Below are 22,606 nucleotides of genomic sequence, written 5' to 3'. Positions count from 1 at the left end.
CCTGGATTTCAGTAAAGCATTTGATACAGTTCCACATGGGAAATAATTAGTTACATTGGAAAAGCTGTAGATATGTGAGGATTGAAAGATGGCCAAGGAACTGATTAAAGGAGAGACTACAGCAGGTTCCACTGAAAGGTGAACTGTCCGGCTGGAGTGAGGTTACTGGTGGAGTTTCTCAGGGATCAGTCTTGGACAATCTTATTTCACACTTTTTTTTTATTCGTGAGTTTGGCACAAAAGCCAGGGCGAGCTAATAAAATTGTGGATGACCTAAAGTTGGGAGGTATTGCCAATACAGAAGAGGACTGGCATATCATACAAAAAGATTTGGATGACCTTAAAAACTGAGTAATAGAAATGAGATGAAAATTAATAGTGCAAAGTCATGTACTTGGAGACTAACAACAAGAATTTCGCTATAAGCTGCGGACACATCAGTTGGAAGTGACAGAGGAGGAGGAAAAACCTGGTCGACGACTATGAGCCACCAATATGATCCGGGTTTGAAAAAACCTAATGCAATACTAGAATGCATCAGGCAAGGTATTTCCAGTAGGGAAAGAAGTGTTGCTACCATTATACAAGGCACTGGTGTGATCTCATCTGGAATACTGTGTGCAGTTCTTGCCTCCCATGTTTAAGAAAGGTGAATTCAAACTGGAAGAGCTACAGAGAAGGGCTACTAGGATGATCAAAGGAACGGAGAACCTACTTTACAAGAGGAGACTTAGAGCTTGGCTTGTGTAGCTTAACCAAATGAAGGCTCAGGGGAGATAGGATTGCTTTCTATAAATACATCCAAGGGATAAACACCAGGGAGGGAGAAGAGTTATTTACAGCAAGGGCCTTGTTGGCACTAAAATAAATAGACATAAACCGGCCATCAACTGGTTTAGGGTTGAAATTGAGCAAAAGTTTCTAACCATTGGAGGACTGAATTCTGGAACAGCCTCCCAAGGAGAGCAGTGGGGACAAAAAACCTAACTGGTTTCAAGACTAAGCTTGATAAGTTTATGATGAGGTTGCCTACAATGACATGTGACCCATCCATGGCTGATAGTAAATATCTCCAATGCGTGGAGATGGGATACTAGGTGGGGAGGGCTCTGAATTACTACAGTAATTCTTTCCCAGGTGCCTGGCTCTCGAGTCTCACCGAAATGTTCAGGGTCTAACTGATCACCATGTATGGGATCGAGGGAATTTTCCCCAACGTCAGATTGTCAGAGTCCCTCGGGGGTTTTCACCTTCCTCTGTAGCAAGGGGAACATCTGGTTTGAACTACAGTAAATAATGGATTCTCTTGTCTTAAAGTCTTTAAATCATGATTTGAGGACTTCAGTAACTTGTAGATTATGGGGCTGTTACAGGAGTGGGTGGGTGAGGTTCTGTGGCCTGCAATATGCAGGAGGTCAGACTAGATGATCATGATGGTCCAATCTGACCTTAGTCTGTGAGTTGGTACTGTTTTTCCTTTCTGTCCACTTGCTCCCCTAGTGTTTTGTGTTTGTTTTTTTAACTCGATTTTACCTTATTGGGTAATTTCTTTATCCTCTCCTACTCTCTCATGTTCGTGGGAGGAGTGGAACATAGTATGGTCACCGACGTGGTTAACGTGGATACCACTGGAAAAGAGTAATAAACAAGCTACTATTTCAGCCTATGACTATGTAGCTAGCCACAAGAACAGCTCCTCCTAGAAGCCACTATGTCAGTGGGAAGAGAAGCCAGACAGCTTTCAAATGGCTAACTGTTGCTTTACCAATAGCAGCAGGCTCATGTTTAAAATGGATGATCTTTAGTCATGTCCCTTCCTGTAGTTATTTCTCCTCTGCCTTGTTCCCCACCTGATCTCTGCCCCAAAAGGCTGAAAGAGAATCTGTAGGCATAGTTACCGTGATTGTGTGAATGACCATTACAAATCAAACTGGCTGATTTGCATGCACAGTTACTATTGGTGCATGTGAAATCACTATCTCAGACGGTGTGTGAGAGCAATTCTAAAATTTGTGCCTAGAAGATGCAGAATCTGAACCTAAAATTGTTTGGTGTTTAATTTAAAGGGCCAGTTCAGGAACCCAGGTAATTGCATAATAAATTGCTACCTGCAACACCCATCTCAAATCCAGTCTCTAGACTCATGTTTCTCTAGCCATTACAAGGTAAAGGCACTGCCCCAGTATGTCTTAATGAGTTTTAACGTGAGTTGCCTAAAAGAGGAAAGACAACATGCACTGTTTTCAAGCGTCCATAGACTGGCTACAGTATCAGTCATTATTGTTTGCTTTGAGGAGAGGAGGCTGTACTGCTTCTCAGCCTATGAAAGTGTTGAACTTGAACTTGGAGAAAGAGTTCAAGAAAAGTGTTCTGATCCTAAAATAACAGCTGAAAATGAACAGGCTGAATGAAACTCCCTGTTTTGGCCTGATATTCTGAGTTACTGTCTCTAGGAAGGGCTTACTACTGGCTTTTCATTTTTCTGATTTACAAGAATAGTGGTGGTTTTGTTTTCAGTAATTCTGTATTCATGAAAATGGACTATTATTTGTTTTAGCATATTTATCCCAAACTGTAGCCAGAGTAAAATAATGATTTGCTTTGTTAGCTCCATTCCAATAGATTACAACCTGTATAGAAAATTCTGGTCGCTTCAGGATTACTTTAGGAATCCTGTGCAGTGCTATGAGAAGATCTCGTGGAAGACATTTCTTAAGGTAATTTGTGTTCCTATATTAAACCTGTTCAGCAATTCACCTTTTGTTCCACAAGTGAAAGTACTATTTCCAAAGATTAAACTATTCATGATACTGGAAAATAAGAGTGCATGAGTTCACGCATTATACATTTTGTGCAGGGTTAAACATGCAGTTATTTGTTTGTACACACAGTAGGTCAGCTAACAAAGCTACATGTATATATGATTTCCTGACATATATAGAAATGCTGATGTGTTCCAACAATATCAAAAGCCATTTTTCTTTTGTTAATAGCAAAAACCAGAACTTGTTTTTTTTCCTAGATAAGAAAAAAACATTTGCTTTAGGCTTAAATCTTGCAAATGAATCCAGGGAGGTGTGCCTTTTTGGAATCCTGTTGATTCCAGTGGGATTTTGTGCAAGATAATGTTCTGCTTAGGCAGGTCACTTTGTAGAGTCAGGACTTTATGTTGTGATTTGAAGCTGCCAGGTACACATAGTAGCTCATTGTACTAGTTGGACAGTGAATAACAGTGTTCCAGTTTTGCCAGCTATGTAGATACGAGTATGATTAGTAAATGTAATTGCTAAACTGTTTCTGTTTTAGACAATGGCTTATAATCATTTGTCTTAAAATTCTACCTTTTGTTACTCAGTAGAAGGAAAACTTTCTTATTTCAAACCACTTGCTATATGTGCTATTGTGAAATGCTTGATTTCATGAGCAGATTTTATTTTTAAAGTTACATCTTGGTTAAGGTTTTAAAACATTCTTCACTTTTTAAAATCTCTGTAAAAGAAAAAAAAAACCTGTATTTTGGGGTACCAAGAATGGCAGGACTTAACCAAGCCAAATTTGGAAATTCTCACAAAGGTTCTCCATGAAAATGAATTGTCATTGGCATAATTTTTTTAAGTATATTTTAAGTTAATTCTAAAAGTAGAGACTTAAGTTTAACTATTAGTACCTGCTCTAGCATGTGCAAATGGAAGTGCGATGGTGCCTGAGTATAGCACTAAAACCATTATGGAGAAAGTTCTTAAACACGCTGATTAAACAGGAAAACACTAAATGTGTATCTTTAAAAATAGAGTTCAAATCACTTTCACTTTATGGATTAAATTGTGTCAAATGTACTCTGTGCATTAGTTCTTTTGGAAAACTAAGTGATTCAGAAGTGTTGAAGCTTTGAAACAAGTGCTTTCTGGGAAGTGAGTAGCCCAAAATGGCTAGACAAATTATAGGGTGGTGAAAATTTCATGTGGCTTTTTTCAAGATTTAAGTGTCTGTCAGTTTCCCTGAAATTTTCATGCTCACACACCCTCTCCTTTGGTATAACTGTGAGCAAGACTTTTCAGGCCAAAGTTTTGTGTGTGTGTGTGTGTGTGTGTGTGTGTGTGTGTGTGTGAGAGAGAGAGAGAGAAACACGTTAGAAAATGGGGCAGGGAGACAGGAACAATATAGGGCTTAGAACTGAACTTGTCTTGCAACTTTAATTGTAGGGAGCCATAGCTATAGCTTCAGTAATACCAATCAGCTTCCTTTTTCACACATTATAAATTATTTAAGTTTTCAGTAGTTTCCACTTAACACTTGAAGGACAACATATTCATACTTTTGTCTTGAATTATTCAAGAAACTAACAGTCAAGTTTTCCTGTGCAAAATTCGTTCTTCATCAGACTTTTAAGTGGATAACTTTTGTATTTTGGCTTACACTGCATACAGGTGTTCCTACTGATTGTGAATAGCAAACTTATAAATTATATTTACTAGCTCAAAACCTTCTAGGATTGGTCCTGTTTTTCTAATAAAAAATGCATGGCTGGTATTTTCACATAAGAAGTATCATTTGCTTTACAGTACTCTGAAGAAGTTTTGGCTGTTTTTAAAAGCTACAAATTAGATGACACGCAGGCCTCCAGAAAAAAGTTGGAAGAACTAAAAACGGGGGGAGAACACGTCTACTTTGCAAAGTTCTTAACTAGTGAAAAGGTATTGTACCCGACTTCTGTTTTTGTATAAAGAAGGAAAAGCTTGGATCCCGATAAAAGTTGGTACAATTGCAATTGTACCATCTGACCTATATTGTTCCATAATGTTACAACTTAGAAGGAAAATGAGCAAAAGTAAATATTTACAATCTGCTTTTTTCTTATCACATACAACTGAACTTTCAACACGTAAAATGAGCATACAGTTGTTTTACCTGCACTTTCTGCTTTATTGTATCGTAATTTTTGAGGAAATTATTGCAAATCTCTTTTAGTGTTGTAGTAATGTGCATAGAATGCAAAGAATTATGTACTTTATGGCAATTGCATGATTTTAAGTTAAAATAGCTACCCTTTGAAATAATACACATCATTTAGCTTTGAAATAATTCATATGGTACTAAAGTTACTTTTTTTGTTTTGAGCTGCTTTTTCTTCTCTTCTTCCCCCTCCTTCCCCTCCCCCCACACCCTTGAGTTTCCTTAGCCATCTTGTATAGTGGAGCATGAAACTGTTTCCATTGCTATTACTTTAAACAATGAAAAGTGGGTGCAGAGACCCACTATAGTGTTGCAAATACCCTTTCACGGAGCCAAGTATAGGTAGTGTCTAACACATCATAGCCCCTTTTGCACAGTCAAGGGAACTGTCAAAGTTTATTCTTTTTCCTTAACTTGTCATGTAGCAGTAATACTGCTTGGGAGCCAAGCACTGGACCACCTCGATAGGAAGTTTTGCTGGAGAAATTGAATCTGGTACTAAAAACTAGATTTTTTATTTTATTTATTTTTTTTTGTGCTGGCTGCAACATAAATGTTGCATGGGAAAGAAGTGTTCAGAGCCCTTTTTTGTTAATTTTAAACTTTAATTATGCAGGGTAATAGCTTTTCCAGGTTGCAAATGTATGCTGGTAAAGGGAAAAATAGTTTTACATCTGTGAGCGCATTTGTGGTGGGTGTCCAAATCCTTGCACGCTTGAAGTGAATGATGCCTCTGGTAGAATGTTGTAAAACTGGCCTGCATAACAGCATAAAACCTTTGTAATGGATTCCAGGAACCATGAGTCGCCCATATACACCATTCTTCACGCTTTTTATGTTTTCTTAACGGATATCCCATTAATATATCACCCAAGACATCAAAGTTGGTGTCTTAGTAGAGAAGGCATTCTAATAAAAGTGGGGCAGAACGATATATAATACATTTTGAAGATCATTAAGATGAATTGCCACATATGGACAATCTCGACTACAGATTTCACTATATTTGAATAACTTCAGATTTATGTAGGCTAAGTTGAGACTGCTCCTATCAAATACATACAGGCTTTCCATTTGAAAGCTTGAAGATGATCTGAAAATATATTGGATCAGATGAATCGTATATAGTTGATATGGGGTTTTTTAACCTAGCTTTTTTGGGTTTTTTTAGCTAATGGATTTACAGCTGAGTGACAGTAACTTTCGCCGTCACATCTTGCTACAATATCTAATACTATTTCAGTACCTAAAGGGACAGGTCAAATTTAAAAGGTAAGTTGGGAATGTTTGTCTTTTTGGGGGAGATTGGGTTTATAAGTACAAGCAGACTAATGCATTTTTAAAACACACCAAATTTGCTGTCTTTTTAATGGAAAATCTCCTGTAAAACTTAGGAAGAGATCTGATAATGGGATTTGAGCTGGTTGAGAGATCTGACAGTCAGGAATATCTGGTTGAAGGATCTGGCCCTTTGTATGCTAAAGGGGTCTGTGTCCGTGTCCGTGTCCAAAATACCAGCAGCAGTGGTTATGGTCGTCCTTTTTTTATATATAATCCTAAAGTGACATAACAGAGTTTTCTTATGTTGCTAAATACTCTAATTTTTCTGTATTATGGTACAACTTTCTAAATTTAAAACAATGTTTGCAATTTCCAGACTTACCCACTGATACATTTAGATCATTCATTTCTTGTGCTGTGTACATATGATTTGCCTACTGAGTTTATTATAATTAAGGTTAAGATTTTGGCATGAGAATTTTTATTAAAATTCATGGGCAGAACATGGGCAATAAATCATGGAAGTCAGAGCCCCGCCAGTTGCAGGGGGCTGAAATGGAATTCAGACTCCATGACCTTTGTGACCAATTGTATCCTTTAATTATAATTAATCATACTTACCTCTTATTATGGTGCTTCTAGTTAGCACATCTCTGAGCACTTTATAAAGGAGGTCAGTATTATTATCTCCATTTGACAGAGAGGAGGAAGTGACGTGCTCAAGCTCTTCCAGCAGGGCAGTGACATAGGCAGGAATAGAATGCAGGTCTCCCAAGTCCCATCCCAGTGTCCTACCCAATGAGCAAAACTGCCCTACAATCCAATTTGGGCACAAATACTAACTTTATTCTCCTGTCTAATAAACTAATATTTATGTAGGCTAGTGTAGACCAACCTGGAATAAAATAGGAATGTGACAGCATAAAATTTCATGTAGCTATTGTAAGATGATACTGATTTTCTAAAAGAGCTAACAAATTTCACATTCCTCTAATTAGAGGGCTCCTTGCAGAAATCTTTCTTCCATAAGCTGACTAGCCATAACCATGTTTATATTACTTTGAACATAGCTTGTGCCTCACAAAAAAGATGAATTTTTACATATTATGTTGCTACTGAATGGTTTGATTCAGGCTTTGTATTCCGAGGGATCCTCTTTACAAATGGACTTTTTTCTTTCACCAGTGAAAACTCAAAAATAGAATTTAAAGTTCATTTTCAGTTCGTAAAAGTTACTCATCTTTTGTAAATGAACCAAGTCACGGATCTTGTTAATAGTTCACTTCTCCCTTCCCCTCCTACCTGCCACTCTTGTTGAGTGTTCTAGATGCATAAAGAAAGCAATGTCCTTTGTTTCATGAAGTCTACAGAATAGGCTGAAGTTATTGTTTGAGATGAATGTGGGTTTTTTACTGTAGTTCATTGCTTACTGTTCCTAGATTCATTGGTTCCTTTCAAACACTGCTGGCTAACTTCATAACCACTTCCTCGCATATAGAAAATTTTAATATTCAAATTACAAATTTGAATATACAGCATCTCATGTGCCAGCCTGTTTTTACTCAGTGCTTTTTCCCCCTACCCACAGTTCAAACTACGTTCTAACTGATGAACAGTCCCTCTGGATTGAAGATACTACAAAACTGGTTTACCAGGTCAGTACTGTAGAGAACAAACAATGCATGCTCTAACTCTCTTCTTGTAACTCCAAGGAACTCTCTGAATTGGCTTCCTTATTCCATTTGCTGTTTTGTATTATCAGTTTTTAATCAACACAGCTGTACTGTGGGAATTTAGCTATGTTGTCTTCCTAAATGTGAAAAAAACAATAGAAATCTTGGAAAAATACCAGAAAGGCAGATAAATGGCGTTTCTTATCCATGAAGTGGTTACCACAGTTTTTGGTTGTTTACCTTCTTTCAAATGTTCTGCTACAAATTATATTGCCAAAAGTTAATACTAATCATATGATTTCTTCCAATTGCAGCTTCTTTCAGAAACCCCCCAGATGGGGAAAGATTCTCAAAAATGGTAGAGGTAAGTATTTAAAAATATATATATATTAATAGTAATTTTATCTAAACAGAATCAAAGTAGCTCTAAAAGAATGCCATTGATTTGATATCTATCTAGGTCAGTTTTAAGGTAATCAAAGTTAAGGTAAGTTTCAGGTGCCATAACCAACACCAATTCCCCATTGGTTTTTTTTTATGCAGTCATATTTTCATATTTCTTTAAAATGCTTTTCTCTCTCCTGTTGCTGTGGGGGGAAAATATGCACGCATGAACATACACATGTATAACCAAGCTCCCTTTTAAATTTTGTATAAGGAAAATGGTGTGACTGATTCCTAGTGCATTTTACAGCACTTTGTGGGTAAAAGTACTAAAAAACAGACTTGTTTTTTCCTCTAATCTTTCGCTTGGCATTCTCAGGTGTTTCTAATAGTAGTGAGTTTAAAAAATGCAGACACTGTTTGGAAGATGACTGTGTTCTTTAATGGTGTTAGGTGTCTATTTCCTTTTTTCAGCATATATTAAACACTGAAGAAAACTGGAACCCTGGAAAAATGAGGCTGCCCAAGTTTTGTGAAAGAAAGGTAAGTGTACTAGGAAAATAGTAAATTTCCTTTTATAATTAGCTTGAAATGACTGTTCCACTCAAGTATGTGTACTTATGTTTATGCATTTAGTGACTTAGCAGGTAACTTTGCTAAACAGAATAGTTGGGTATCATACCTGAGAGTATGTTGATGCTGCAGCTGGAGTTGTGATTTGCAGCTGGAGTAGGCTTTCCTATGCTACTTTTAATGTAGCTAGCACGGCTAAAAGTAGCAGTGAACATGGGGACAGCACAGACCATGGCACGGGCTAGCAGTAAGAGTAGATACCCAGGGTTCTGTGCAGGCTTTTGCAGCCCATGCTGAAGCTCGTGTCTTCTCTGCTATTTTTAGTCATGTAGCTACATTAAAGCTGGTGTGGGTGTGTCCACTTCAACTGAAAGTGTGATTGCAGTTTGAGTTATAGACATACCATGTGTGTGTTGATGGCAGTTAGGTCTGTGGTGTAAAAATCTTAGGAACCCATCGTGCCCCTGTACTCCCAAGCACATTGGGGACTCTGCACATCTGGATTTTAACTCTCCTGTGCAGGAGGAGGAGGCTCAGCTGCCTCCATGGCAGCGTGTTTTTCCTCTGGACACTACCAAGGACTTTGTGATTGGAGAGTGGGAGACTGATGGAGTGTCCATGTGGTTCCCCACCTCCTGCACTTAGCAGAGCTCAGAATGAAAAAGTAAGATGCTCAAGCTGAAATACTTTCCCATATGACCACGTCTTGTGGTGTGGATTCCCAGTAATAGGATCTCTGGCAGTTTGGCTGTAGTGACATAAAACCTGTACATCTTTGTTGGAGTGAGGCCGAGCATTTATGTACTCATGCTTGAATGGATAAATTCCCTAGGGCAGCTGCTCAGTGATGATCAGTGAGTGACCTGAAAGAAAACGTAGTTCGTTACATACAGTCCAGTAAAAAGGTCCTCGTGCCGTTAGATATAGCCATGTTAAAAAATATAAAATGTCAGGCTAAAAAAATGTACTCTCTTAGGCTTTGGGCCACCATCTTATGCTTTCATCCTGGAGCTCTCCTTCCCCCATGGCTGACTGGCATCTTTAGTGGTGACCCAGCGTTTCTCAACCACTTGATATCCTGAGGGGGGAATTTGGTGGACCATTCTCTTTGATTCACCCATTGCAGAGATAGCAGAAGAGATGAGGGAAGGGAGGAATTTCTAACAAACCACAAAGCTACAAATAATCATAATAAAATTTTATATGGAATGTCCTTACCTCCTTCTCCAGATCCTAGCCAGAATTTTTGAATTTGGGTAAGTCTCACCCTGGCAGTCACAATGGTCGGAAGTTCCATTCCTTTTCTTCCGTAGCTTCAGGGGCATTGTGGAGAGGGAATCTGCATCCCCTGGAGGTTGCATGCAGATGACACGCACAGTAGGGTAGATCACACATAATATGGACTGTTGGAATAGATGGGAATTATTTCTTTTTGACAAATTCTGAGATGTATTGTCAGTTATCTCATGAATTTGAGGTGTAATATGGTCTAGGTCCCCAAAATCCTAATAGCTAATCTTGCCTGTGGAAAGTTTACGTTGAAAGTCAGCTAGAAGCTATTGTCCTCATTTTGGATCTCCAAATACTGTAATTTTGACATTGAAAAAGTGTTTTTACTTAGACCATCAGATTCCAAGCCAACAAGACTTGTGAGAAAGAGGCCAGCTCCAGAGGATTTCCTAGGGAAAGGACCAAACAAGAAAAATTCTCATGGGGAAGTAATGTTAATTTTTCTTTGCCCCAGTTCATTGTTGTATTGATAACTTGGTGGTGATAAGAAAAGTATGAAATTCTGAGAATGAGCTAAACTACTGAAATATCTCTTCAGAGTGTAGCAGTGTCTCCTTATTCTCATGCCTCCTTTTAATCACCTCCTTCTGAAGCTGATCATGTTCATCACTTCTATCTCTCTCTCATTCTATTGACCATTTTTCTTGGCCACGTGTTGAATCACCTTTCCCTCTTCTGCCTTAAATCTTTTCTTAAGATACATTTTCTACAAAAGCCTATGCACGCTGATCTTTGCACTCCAAGAATCCTTCCCCCCTTGTGTATCTGTCATGTACAGTGTGTTATGTCTATGTTGTTTTAATGTGACTGAATTAATTATAAACATTTTGGGGACACTGGCTCTTTGTCAGTGCATCCCCAAACAGGATGATGTCATGTTCTGCCTTGCTGCCTTTACTATTATGTGATGACAACCATAGTGATGTACTGATTACATTTAACTGTTCTTGGGTGGAGGAGTGAGAAATTCTTTCTTCTCCTTTCCGTTGTAGCTGTACACCTAACCTCCAAGCTGGGAGAGGCAAGGTTCAACCTTCTATCAAACTCCAAACCCCTCCTGTTGAGTTGATTTGTCAGAAAGTCCCCTCTGAGCTAGAAAGTGGTACTTCGCTCTATCACAAACATGACAGAGTCAAGCTTTTCTAACTTGGGAAGTAAAATTCTTTCTGATCCCAAATCCCCAGGGCAGCATTTTTGCACATGTTTAAGAATGTAACTATCATAATGGCCAGCGCAGACCACAAAGTCCATCATCATTGACATTATAAACCCAGAACATATCATTCTATGCACATCTCATAACTGACATGATTTTTTATAAGGATCTTTAGATGAGCATATGGTAGGAATATTTCTTTCACTAAAAGAAAAAGGTGCATGATTGATGTGCAGTTTTAACACACAATTTTGTATTCCTGTTTGCAGTGAGGAGCTAAACTCGGCTTTGGAATTTATGTCCAGACAACATGCGAAGCTTGTAAATCTGAGACTAGGTAAGCAGGAAAAGTACTTCATTACCTACAAGCTAACTTCCTGCGACTATACGAGATTTAAAATAATCAAAGAAATTAACAGTTTAATAAAATTATTTATACTGTCAACAATTCTGTTCACCTTTTTTTAAAGTAAAATTCTAACTAAAGGCCACAGTCTGCAGCCCTCACTCTCACTGAATAGTGCATGCTCATGCAAGTAGTCCCATTGCTCTTAGTAATTCTGGGAACAGTGGTTGCCACTCCTAGCAGGCGAGGGTGGCAGAATCTGGTTTTAAATGTTTAAGCTGTATTAAAAGTGTGATGCTTGAGGGAAATAAAATGAGATGGTGGGTAGGTGCTAGCATGTATGTATGTAGCATTACTTGAGGTGAAGCTGGCTACTATTTCTGGTGCTAGGAATAGATCTGTTGCCAGTGATTTCTATCATTTAACACACCTGCTAAGGCAATGACCGTAAAAGGCACTCTTCAGTTACTCCTTACAATTGTGCCACTGTCAAGGCCCCATGTACTGTGCAACTATAAGGCTCTACACTTGACCACATAATTGTCTTTGCTAACATTGCTACATTTAATCTATTTTTGTGCAACATCAGTGGTTGGCCAAGGAGCATGGAGATTGGATGGGGCAGTTGAGCGGTAGGCAGTGGCTGAGGAGGCCAAAACAAACACAAGGAAAGATGCTTGTGCTGCTCCACTGGAACTTTGCAGAGTCTCTGCTTTCACAGATTGTAGCTCTGCACAAGAGGTGCTTTCTTTAGCCCTGAGGCTTCTAATATGTGCTAGAGGGAGTCTCAGAATCTCTGCCATGCTCGCTTGGCTGGGGAGGCTGGAGTAGGTTAGCCCTCTGTGTACCAGAAAAGTGCTGCAGATAGAGGGGTGCTTACTCCACATGCATCAGTACATGGAGTTGTGACCTCCTTCCCCCCCCAACCCAAAAACCTGAAACAATGGAGGTATGATAAGCCATTTAGTATTTATTTTATCATGACGGGAAGTGGTTGAGAAGGATGATTGAATGGTTAAGGCACTGGACTGGGACTCTGGGCAAGTCACTTCATCTTTGTGCCTCAGATGCCCATCTGTACAATGGGATAATATTTCCTTTCTCTTACCAGTATTGTCTCTATATATTGATAAACTCTGTGGGGTGGAGACTAACTTTGACTCTGTACAGTGCCCGGCACAATGGGGCCCAGTCTCAGCTGGGACAAAACCCACTTTTCAAAACAAAATCAAAGTCAGTTTATCTAGATGTCTTCATGATCCTGTACTACAGTGTGTCCTCCCTATTTCCTTGTTGCTCCATGATAGCCACCTTTTCAGGCAAAGGTGATATCTCTCTTGAATGGACCTTAGATAAGGCACATGTAGATGAGGACTTGATGCCTGATGAATCTGTCTTCTGCTGTATTTGTGATGCCAGATAATGCACATATCACAGTACCCTATAGTTGTAACCATAACCATACAGCTAAGGGTAGCCTAGAATTTCTCCTTACCTGTAAGGGGTTCAGAAGCTCAAATAACCTGGTTGGCACCTGACCAAAAGGAACAATGGGGAAAGGAGATACTTTCAAATCTTGGGTGGGGGAGGCTTTTCGGAAGCAGAGAAGCATCAGGTCAGAAAACTTTCTCCTATAAACCATCCTAAAAGTCTCTCATATTACAAAAATTGTAAGTAAAAGCCAGGCAAGGCGTGTTAGATTATCTCTTGTTTTGCTTGTGAATTTTTCGTTTGCTGGAGGGAGGTTTATTCCTGTTTTTAGTAACTTTGAAACTAAACCTAGAGGAAGTTCTGCTGTGTGTTTTTTTTTTTTAATCTTTTGTTACTCTGTAAAGTTATTTTCCATCCTGATTTTTACAGAGGTGACTTTTACCTTTTACTTTTTTTTTTTTTTTAAATAAAATCCTTCTTTTAAGAACCTGACTGATTTCTCTATTGTCCTAAGACCCAGGGGTTTGGGTCTGTGATCACTTTTTAACCAATTGGTTAGGATATTATTCTCTAGCCTCCCCAGGAAAGGGGGTATAAGGGCTTGGGGAGATATTTTGGGGAATAGGAACGCCAAGTGGTCCTTTCCCTGATTCTTTGTTAAATCACTTGGTGGTGGCAGCATACCCTCCAAGGGCAAAGAATTTGTGCCTTGGGAAAGTTTTAACCTAAGCTGGTAGAAATAAGATTAGAGGGTCTCTCATTCGGGTCCCCACATCTGTACCGTAGAGTTCAGAGTGGGGAGGGAACCCTGACAGTCTCTGAAACAGGAACTAAACTATCTTGATGGTTCTGCATATTTTTAGATGCATCAGGTACTTAAGTTACTCCTGGTGGGATTCTACGCCAACAACTTCAAAATTCTGTGCCAAAAAATTCATAATTATGCAAAATTCTGCATACTTTGTCAAAATAGCGCAATATAATCACACCAGTTTCAATTGTTTGGGTAATTTATTTAAACTACAATACAGAAAAAGTCACTAACTATTCAGCATTTCCTAAACACATGAAAGTTAAGTTACAAGCACTTGGTAACTACTACCCTGCATTCCAGTTATAATCCTGGATTTTCATTTAAATTACAGGAACCCAAACAGCACACAAAAACCCTAAAAGTAGAATGTCATTTTAAATTGTACAGATTTTCACAAACGAAAGTCGTACAGTTTTGCTAATCATTGTCCTGGACCTGGCTGGGTACTTTGGGAAGTGATTGGTTCTGATTGTCCGGACATTTTAATGACTGCTAAGTAAATGTTTTGTTTGCCCTCAGTCTTTTTTAATATTTTAAATGGGTAAGTAAAATTTTAAATCCTGAGATGTAATCTAACCCCATGGTGATACTGGCACAGGAAAAACTGAGAAAGCGTATAGGTCTTCCTAGCTGAGGATTCCCTTACTGTCATTTATAATAAGGCTCTTTTACATCACTGTAGCAACGTAGGGGCCTTACAACTTTCACAGGTTTTGTGCTCCTGGGGAATGGGAACAGTTAACTAACAATAGGAACGTTAACAGTGTTATTACACAGGTTGCTACATTTGTGCCTCTGAGAATGAGATCAATTAACTCAGCTAGGCTGCTACATTTCTGCCTCGTGCATAATAAAAATCCCTTCCCTTCCACGCTAGGGAGCTGCATTCCCAAGAAAGAGGGACAGAGTCTGTCTGTCTGTCTTGTTAGCATGCATGTACATCCAGCCCCGCTCCCCACTTCCCCGACAGTGAGGCATGCATGCTCAGCCCCCATCTCTGAGGCTGCTCCAAGCACGCTGAAACAGACGTACTGCTGGGGAAGGGACTTGTGTCCCCCAGCAGTGTTTGGTGTTTTTCTGCACGGTGGGCACAGAATAATGTGGCCCATATTCAGTCAAGAGTATTAAGTGCAGATTTGAATATCCAGTAGAAGCAGCTGCTGACTATTGCAAGAACAGTAACAGTGCAGCTAACAAAAGGGTGACTGATAACTACAAATATTGACTCTTAAATAAAGCTATGTAATTTTGTGATCCCCTAAATGTTCAGGAGTATGTTGATTTCTTTTTAATTTAAACATAAAGTAATTATCTCATGTGCCACATTGCAAGTGGAGAAAAACTAGCAAAGTCATGCTAATTGAAATGTTCAACCAGGAGTGGGATCCATCAGCATGGGAATAATATATTAAGTATAGTATAAAGATATCTACAGTTTTTTCCTCTAAAATCAGTGGCCAGAAATGAACTGAATGGAAGGGATATATGCAGCCTATATCAAACACTTTGTTGTTCTGAATTGGCAGATGAGGTGGTAAGGACCTGTGCTTTTCCCTACTTGGTTTCACCCACGTTGCACAAAACTAACAACCTTTGTTGACTCCTACATCTGCCTGGTCCTTCCTGATATGGTCAGCCATGCTTCCACTCTCTCTCTTCTTCAAAGCTCTCTTTAAAACACACTTCTACCATGAAATCTGTGTATTCTAATCTTCCCCTCATAATACTGGTAACTTAAATAATCAATGTTTTTACAAAATCCTCAAGACTCGTGCATATTAGTAATCAAAGCAACCAGGTAATCGTATTACTGTAACTCTCTCCCTCCCACCCAATACGTTCTATATCGCCTTATGTTAAAGTTAATTTCGAGTTTGGTTGAGCAGAACACTTAACCACACGAGTAATCGCACCCCTGTACAGTAAAGCATTTAAGCATGTGCTTAAGTCCTATTTGAAGTCAGTGCTTTGCTGAATTGGGGCCTTAGACTGTAAATTCTTCAGGGCAGGGATTCTGTCTGTATTGTCTTCTGTGGTGCTTAACTGATAATAGATCACGTTACACCTCTGTTGCATTTAAGTATTGGAGCAGTAGTTCATGTCTTAGCAACATTAGCAATGCATAGATAAACTAGAGATCTGTCACTTCAGTGCAGTGTCCAAATCAAGATATCTATCGCTGCCTCATAAGGAAGACTGAAGTGTGCATGAATTAATTGGAGGGATAAATAGAGATTAGTCAGAAAGAAAACGTGAAGAGTATCAAGCTCTGATTTATGTCATAGGGAATATATGCCGACACTGGAGGAATTCTTTGAAGAGGCTATTGAGCAGGCAGATCCTGAAAACATGGTTGAAAATGAGTATAAGTGAGTCGATTTCATTTTATTCCACTTAATTTGTGTCCCTCTTTTTAAAGTTTGCTTGGATCATTGAAGTACAGTGTCTGTTCTCTGGATTATTGATGTCTCCACAAGTCTGAACTTCTGTCCAGAAGGCTAGTAAGCTTGGACAGCATGACATTAGCTGCGAAATGAGTGACCTTCTTCCCCCCCCGTCTTGAACAGATAGGCTTGATAGAATTTGGTTTTTTTTTTTATAGTTTCGACAGAAATATCAGTTTATTTTTAAAAATTTTGTCAATTTAAATTTTCAAACTTGTGCAAAATTATGGGTTTTAAGCATTTTTAAAAAAAAATTTATTTAAGCTTTCACAATTGTGGGAAATTGAGGAGATCGGGCAATTGGGGGATTAGATAATTATATAATGACAATAGATGTTGAGATTCAAAACATTAAAAGCTTTGTAACCATTAAAACACAAATTGTCAACATCGCATATCAAAAGATACAAATAAATCTCCTTAAATCAAACGCTAATAAATTCTGTAGTGGCATTTTTCTTTCTTTGCCTTCCAAACCCTATGTATAGATGATGAACATGTAACTAACACTACTTGTCTTTATAGGGCTGTGAACAACTCTAATTATGGATGGAGAGCATTAAGATTACTAGCACGCAGAAGTCCCCACTTCTTCCAGCCAACCAATCAACAATTTAAGAGTTTACCAGAATACTTAGAAAACATGGTAATCAAATTAGCCAAGGAGTTGCCTGTAAGTAATATTTCCTGGTACTTAAATCAAATTATGCTAACTGATCTCCTGTTGGTCTCTTATTCTGCAGAATGGTAAATTATGATCATATATATGTTTGGTTTGTGTCAAAAGAATTTATATTCATGCGTATGGTTGTGTGCTAAAATAAAAACTGCAAATAAAACTGGTATCTATTAAGACTCTGCTGATGCTAGACTTTGGAACAGAATTGATTTGCTATCGTGCTTAAAATTTTGGCTTGTTAGAACAACTAATTGTGACTCTCTTAAAATATTTGCAGAAACATTCAGCTTTCATGTGTTGTAGAGTCAGTATGTCTTAAGCGTGTTGTTAAAGGTGACCTTAAAAGGAACAAGAGAAATGTTGGGATTTTGCCCTTTTTATTTTCATTGATATATGAAGAAGGCCTGAAAGGTTGGGTGGGATTTTTTTGTTTTTTAAATCTGCTTTTTTACCCCTTTAGAAATATCAGGATTGTCTATCTCTGGATTGTGGTGGTTGTCATCAGTCTTGGAGGATCCATACTTATGTTTGGGAGCTTTCTTATTCCTAACCTGAAGATGTTGAGAGAGAGAGAGAGAGAGAGGGAACTCAATTCTTAATAAAAAAAAACTTTTTTCAGCATGTTCAGTCATTTGAATTAACTAGCTGTTGCAACCAATTTTTTAATGCTCAGTAAACATCACATCCTTTTCAATCATGATTCACTTGGCATAATTACTCTGTCATCCAACTAGTTGTCTAGTCATCTGTCAGGTCTTACAGCAAAAAAACGTAGTAGAGAAGACCTGAATTTCAAATGCTGAACAAGCAGGAACCTTTTTTTAATCCTCTTAGGCTTTTTATCCATCATAAAGGAGCAAAAAAGGCCATAAGCGCAATATTTTTTCCATTGAATGCCACCATCGGCTAATGAACGGGAAAATGGGTGGGGGAGCGGGGAACAAGGTTTGGAAAAAAATAAGTACTGAATATCCTGTAGTATCACAGATCATAGTGGAATGATTAGCTTTCCCTAAAGTGAGAAAGTTCCATGCAAGCTTTTGTTTTCTTGAAAAAAGCAGGAAATTTTCTTGTGACCAGGTCAGTAGTATTTTGTTGTCGTTAGGGTTTTGGTTACAGAAGGATAATGTGTGGGGTTTTGTTTTGTTTTTTTGGTACACAAATGTCTTGTCAAATTGTCTATTTTAGCAGGCATGTCAGGGACATCACACAGCTATAACCTTTCTTTTTTAAACACAAAAGCTATCGAGTGATACTCAATTCTCTCATTATAGCCTCCTTCTGAAGAAATAAAAACAGGAGAGGATGAAGATGAGGAAGATAATGATGCTTTATTAAAGGAAAACAATGAAAGTAAGATTTACATGTTTTTGTTTTTTTTCAGTTTCACTCTTGATCCATATTTAGAAGATGGTTTTTTTTATCATGTTTTCTCCCCAAGGTCATCTGTCCTGTTTCACCTTCTGCTTCTGACCTGTCAACATTTGGCACCAGTGCTCATATTGAAAGTAACAAGCAGCGCCATATCAGGTTCCACAAAGCTAGTAATTTCTTGGATATCCCCAACCCCTGCATCACTGAAAGTGTTCCATTCCTCAGAGTTGGGTGCAACTTGGACTGTGAACACATAATTAGGAATCTCTCCCAATGTTCCTCTTGGGCAGTGTGTGTTTACTATGTAACTAGATGTTGAAAGCTAAAAGTATGGCACAGCTATGTGAAATGCTTTCTCTGAATTCTCGGCCTCTATTGTAACTACAAGTTAAATTGTCCAGGATAGTGTTTACTTACAGACCCTTAAATACCTTATGCAGTGCTTCCAATAATAGTAGCATATAAGCGGTCTCCAAGATCGCTGAGATTTTTCTTCATTTTTCTCAAATGCAGAAGTTTCTCTGTGACAGTGAAGGAGCATTCTTCCTGATAATGCCACCTTTTTTTTTTCTTTTCTTTCCATGAATCAGACTTTTCTCACTTGCCTCTTGCCCATAATCCTGGCGCATTCTTACTCTGATCTCTCCTCCCCCATGTGAGTGAATCTGCCTATCTCCATCCTTATCCATGCGATCCTCTCATTCCAGCTTTTCTCTGTGTGGTCTTTCACTATCTGAGCTCTCCAGTATCCAGCATGTGGAGTGCTCTGCTGGGAGTTGCATGTGATTTCATTCCCATCCCCAGACACCCTTGCTGGCTGACCATTCACTTCAGGATCGAATTAAAAACAATCTTTCCATGTTTTTAAAACCTTTCATGGTTCTCTGTGTATCTAGTCCACTGCCTTTTTTCATCTAGCACTTGTAGAAGGGAAGAAAGAGGACAATCTTGTTACTCTAGGTGCAAGAGCTTTCTCCTCCTCTTCAATTTAACAATACCTGGAACAGCCTTCATAGTTCCATTTTGTTGACTTTCCTTCTCCTTTTAAATCTCATTTTAAAGTAAAGATGAGATGGCTGTGGTCTGATGCAGTATATGCATGCTCTGTCTCTGAGCAATAATGGAAGTGTTTGCTTTTGTCCCAAGCTGTTCATGGACTTCAATTCCTAACTCTCGATGTAATGGTTTTATTTTTTTGTGAAATGTCCTATAAATGAGTGTGACTGATAAGCAGTGGAGAAAGTTAGAAACATTCAGAACATGCCAATTGGCTCTCGAAGTTGTGTGAGGAGAGACACATTGTTGCAGAACGTTGTTCAACTCCTTGTATAGGTAACTTCATCCATTGCTATGTTTTTTGGAAATGTTATAAACGTGGTCAGCAGAGCACATAGATGACAAGCCGTGATATACTACCAGTTTGTAAACTCACTTGCATAATCACGCAGCATTTGTCTTCTCAGCAAGACACAAAGGTCAAAGTGTTTTCATCTTGATGCCAAACGTTTAAGTAAGAAAAAAAGATAATTTATACAGTTAAAAACTAACTGCCGTATAATCCAGGGCAGGCTGCACTGTAAACAGGAAAACCAAAGTTTTCATTCCTGCTGGGAAGCAAATTTTGTTTTTCACAAATTCAGACAAGTTAAACTGGGCTAGCTCTGCTTGGTTTAACTAATCTAAACCTTTCCAGATATAGTGAAATTCCAGTTATGGTTTTAGATTTTCAGACACCTATCGACCTAGGTATTGAAAATTGCAGTGGCTTGCAAGAATAGACTTCTTATCCTCCGCAGTGGAAACAGTTGCTTCTGATGAACCTAAGAATATAGTAGCTGTACCAGATTGGACTAGTGGTTTAGAAAGCCTCATAGTGGACAGTCTTTCAATAATACACCTATGGGGGGAGTTTATCTTAGACTCAGGCATTGATCAGATTATGTAAAATTGATGGCTGACAGTTTTTGAGTAGAGTTTAAAGGACTGTTTCAGAGCATAAATACAAAATAAGATGCTTAGCTGAAATGGGTAAAACAGAGTTTATAACTACAGTATCAGAGTAGCAGCCGTGTTAGTCTGTATTCGCAAAAAGAAAAGGAGTACTTGTGGCACCTTAGAGAGTAACAAATTTATTAGAGCATAAGCTTTCGTGAGCTACAGCTCACTCGCATCCGATGAAGTGAGCTGTAGCTCACGAAAGCTTATGCTCTAATAAATTTGTTAGTCTCTAAGGTGCCACAAGTACTCCTTTTCTTATAACTACAGTAGAACCTCAAAGGTTCGAACACCAGAGTTATGGACTTACTGGTCAACCGGACACCAATCAGGCAGCAGCACAGACTTGTTTTTAAAAAAAAGAAAAGGGGGGGGCAAATTCTGTCCTGCCACAGGGGGTTGGGGCTGTGATTGGGGGGTGTGATACAGCATGGCCAGAAGGCAGCAGGAATGATATAGGAGAGATATGTAACTGCCAGGTTGAGGAGAAGCCTTATTCTCTATAGAGGGAAGAAAGGTTTCTATAGATTAATTAAAAGCACTTGAAGCCAATTAGAGCACCTGAAGCTAGTCACCTGATAAAAACCACCTGCTTCAATCAGCCAGGGGAAGGAGTTGGAACAGGGAGCAGAGTGGTTTGGAGTTGGAGCAGGAGTGCAGTTGGGAGGAGTTGAAGCAGAGGAGAGTTTGGAGAAGTGCTATGGCTGGCTAGAAGACCAAGACCCTAGGTAAAGAGACACCCGGCTTGTGCAGAGAGAGGGCAGGAAGCCCCACAGGCTGAAGAACAGGAGAGGGAAGTAGCCTGGGGAAGGAAGCACAAGTTCAAGTGGTTTTACCACTATCCCTACGGCCCCTGGGCTGGGACCCGGAGTAGAGGGCGGGCCCGTGTCCCTCCCTCTCCACTACCCTTCTCTGGGTTACTAGTGGGACAGTAGATACCCTAGTTCAGGGGCAGAAAACTGTGCCCTGAGCGCGCCCCCCCCCCCCAGAAGAGGAAGCGCAGGACCCATCATAATCGTACCAACGGTTTGCCACGCGTGGTATTAGCAGTGGGATCACCATGCTGGGGACTTAAACCAGAGTTAACCAAAACCATCCCATCCCCAAGATGGATGACATGGTCAAGGCTCTAATACAAGCCACTGCGGCCCAGCAGGAGTCTACCCGAATCCAAGCAACCACCCAACAGGAGGCGACTTGGGTGCAGTAGGAGACTAATGGGCTGTTGATGAATCAGGCTGCCCAGGACAGAGCTCTGCTACAGGAGCTGGCAAACCAGATGAAGGCCCTTATGGAGCAGAACCACAATTGCGATGGAACCTGGACTGTGTAGCCAGTGGCTGGCTGATAGAAAATGACGCGGGAGGATGATGAAGAGGCATACCTCCTGGCATTTGAGAGAACAGCCCTGCGGGAGGCCTGGCCCCAAGATCAGTGGTCTGGTATCCTCGCCCCGTTCCTGTGTGGAGAGAGGCCCAGAAGGTCATCTACGATATGGCTGCAGAGACTGCAGAGGATTACCCCCAGCGGAAGGCAAAGATCCTGGCCAGATCCGGAGTAACAATGGCGTTGCAAACCCAGAGGTTTCATGAATGGCAGTATACAGAGGACAGGACACCCCGATCGCAATTGTTTGACCTGATCCACCTGACCCAGAAATGGCTGCGCCCTGAGGCCCTCAGCTCAGAAAAAATGATGGAGCTCCTGGTACTGGACTGGTATTTGAGGGGGCTACCACCAGGACTCCTGGCTTGGGTTGGCCAGAATGACCCCTCTACCTACATTGAGTTGTTCTCCCCCGTGGCAAGACAGCTGGCAGCCCATGAACTGTTCCAGACCCCAGGGGGTGAGACACGGCAAACCAGGAAGACAGCCCCAAACCCAAGGCCCTGGATTGTTGAGAACTACGGAAGAACCATTACTGGAAGGAAAGACACTGAGGAATGGCCCGAGGCCAAGAAGAGACCTGGGGGTTTGGGAAGAGAGGGCTGGAGGGGCTGACCAAATAGCCCCAGGCAGAGGGCGGCAACCGGGATAAGGGGACGGTGTTACGAGTTTGGGGAATTAGGGCATATAGCAGCCCAGTGCCCCAACAGGGAAGAGCCTATGTAGTGCAATCTGGGGGATCCTGGAGAACAATGTGGCCTGATCAGCTGGTATGGGTCGCAGTAACCTCACTTGGGTATACAAGGTCAGTAAAGATGAATGGTATT

The 22,606-nt window shown here is 39.9% G+C and overlaps 1 protein-coding gene across 1 annotated transcript in view; it reads left to right on the top strand.

Annotated features, from left to right (window-relative positions):
- Positions 1 to 22,606, top strand: part of THOC1 (THO complex 1) — a 35,847-nt gene that overhangs the window by 11,211 nt on the left and 2,030 nt on the right. Inside the window, 13 exon segments of the mRNA XM_043508022.1 lie at positions 2,609 to 2,717; positions 4,563 to 4,694; positions 6,125 to 6,225; positions 7,823 to 7,893; positions 8,222 to 8,271; positions 8,766 to 8,806; positions 8,808 to 8,834; positions 10,486 to 10,587; positions 11,587 to 11,623; positions 11,625 to 11,647; positions 16,187 to 16,270; positions 16,871 to 17,018; positions 18,299 to 18,377. Coding sequence (XP_043363957.1) covers positions 2,609 to 2,717; positions 4,563 to 4,694; positions 6,125 to 6,225; positions 7,823 to 7,893; positions 8,222 to 8,271; positions 8,766 to 8,806; positions 8,808 to 8,834; positions 10,486 to 10,587; positions 11,587 to 11,623; positions 11,625 to 11,647; positions 16,187 to 16,270; positions 16,871 to 17,018; positions 18,299 to 18,377 — 1,004 coding nt within the window.

Source organism: Dermochelys coriacea, chromosome 2 (assembly GCF_009764565.3).
Source record: "Dermochelys coriacea isolate rDerCor1 chromosome 2, rDerCor1.pri.v4, whole genome shotgun sequence".
NCBI classification, from domain to species: Eukaryota; Metazoa; Chordata; order Testudines; family Dermochelyidae; genus Dermochelys; species Dermochelys coriacea.
Note: the sequence above shows the minus strand (reverse complement) of the source record. Positions and strands in the feature narration are given on the sequence as shown.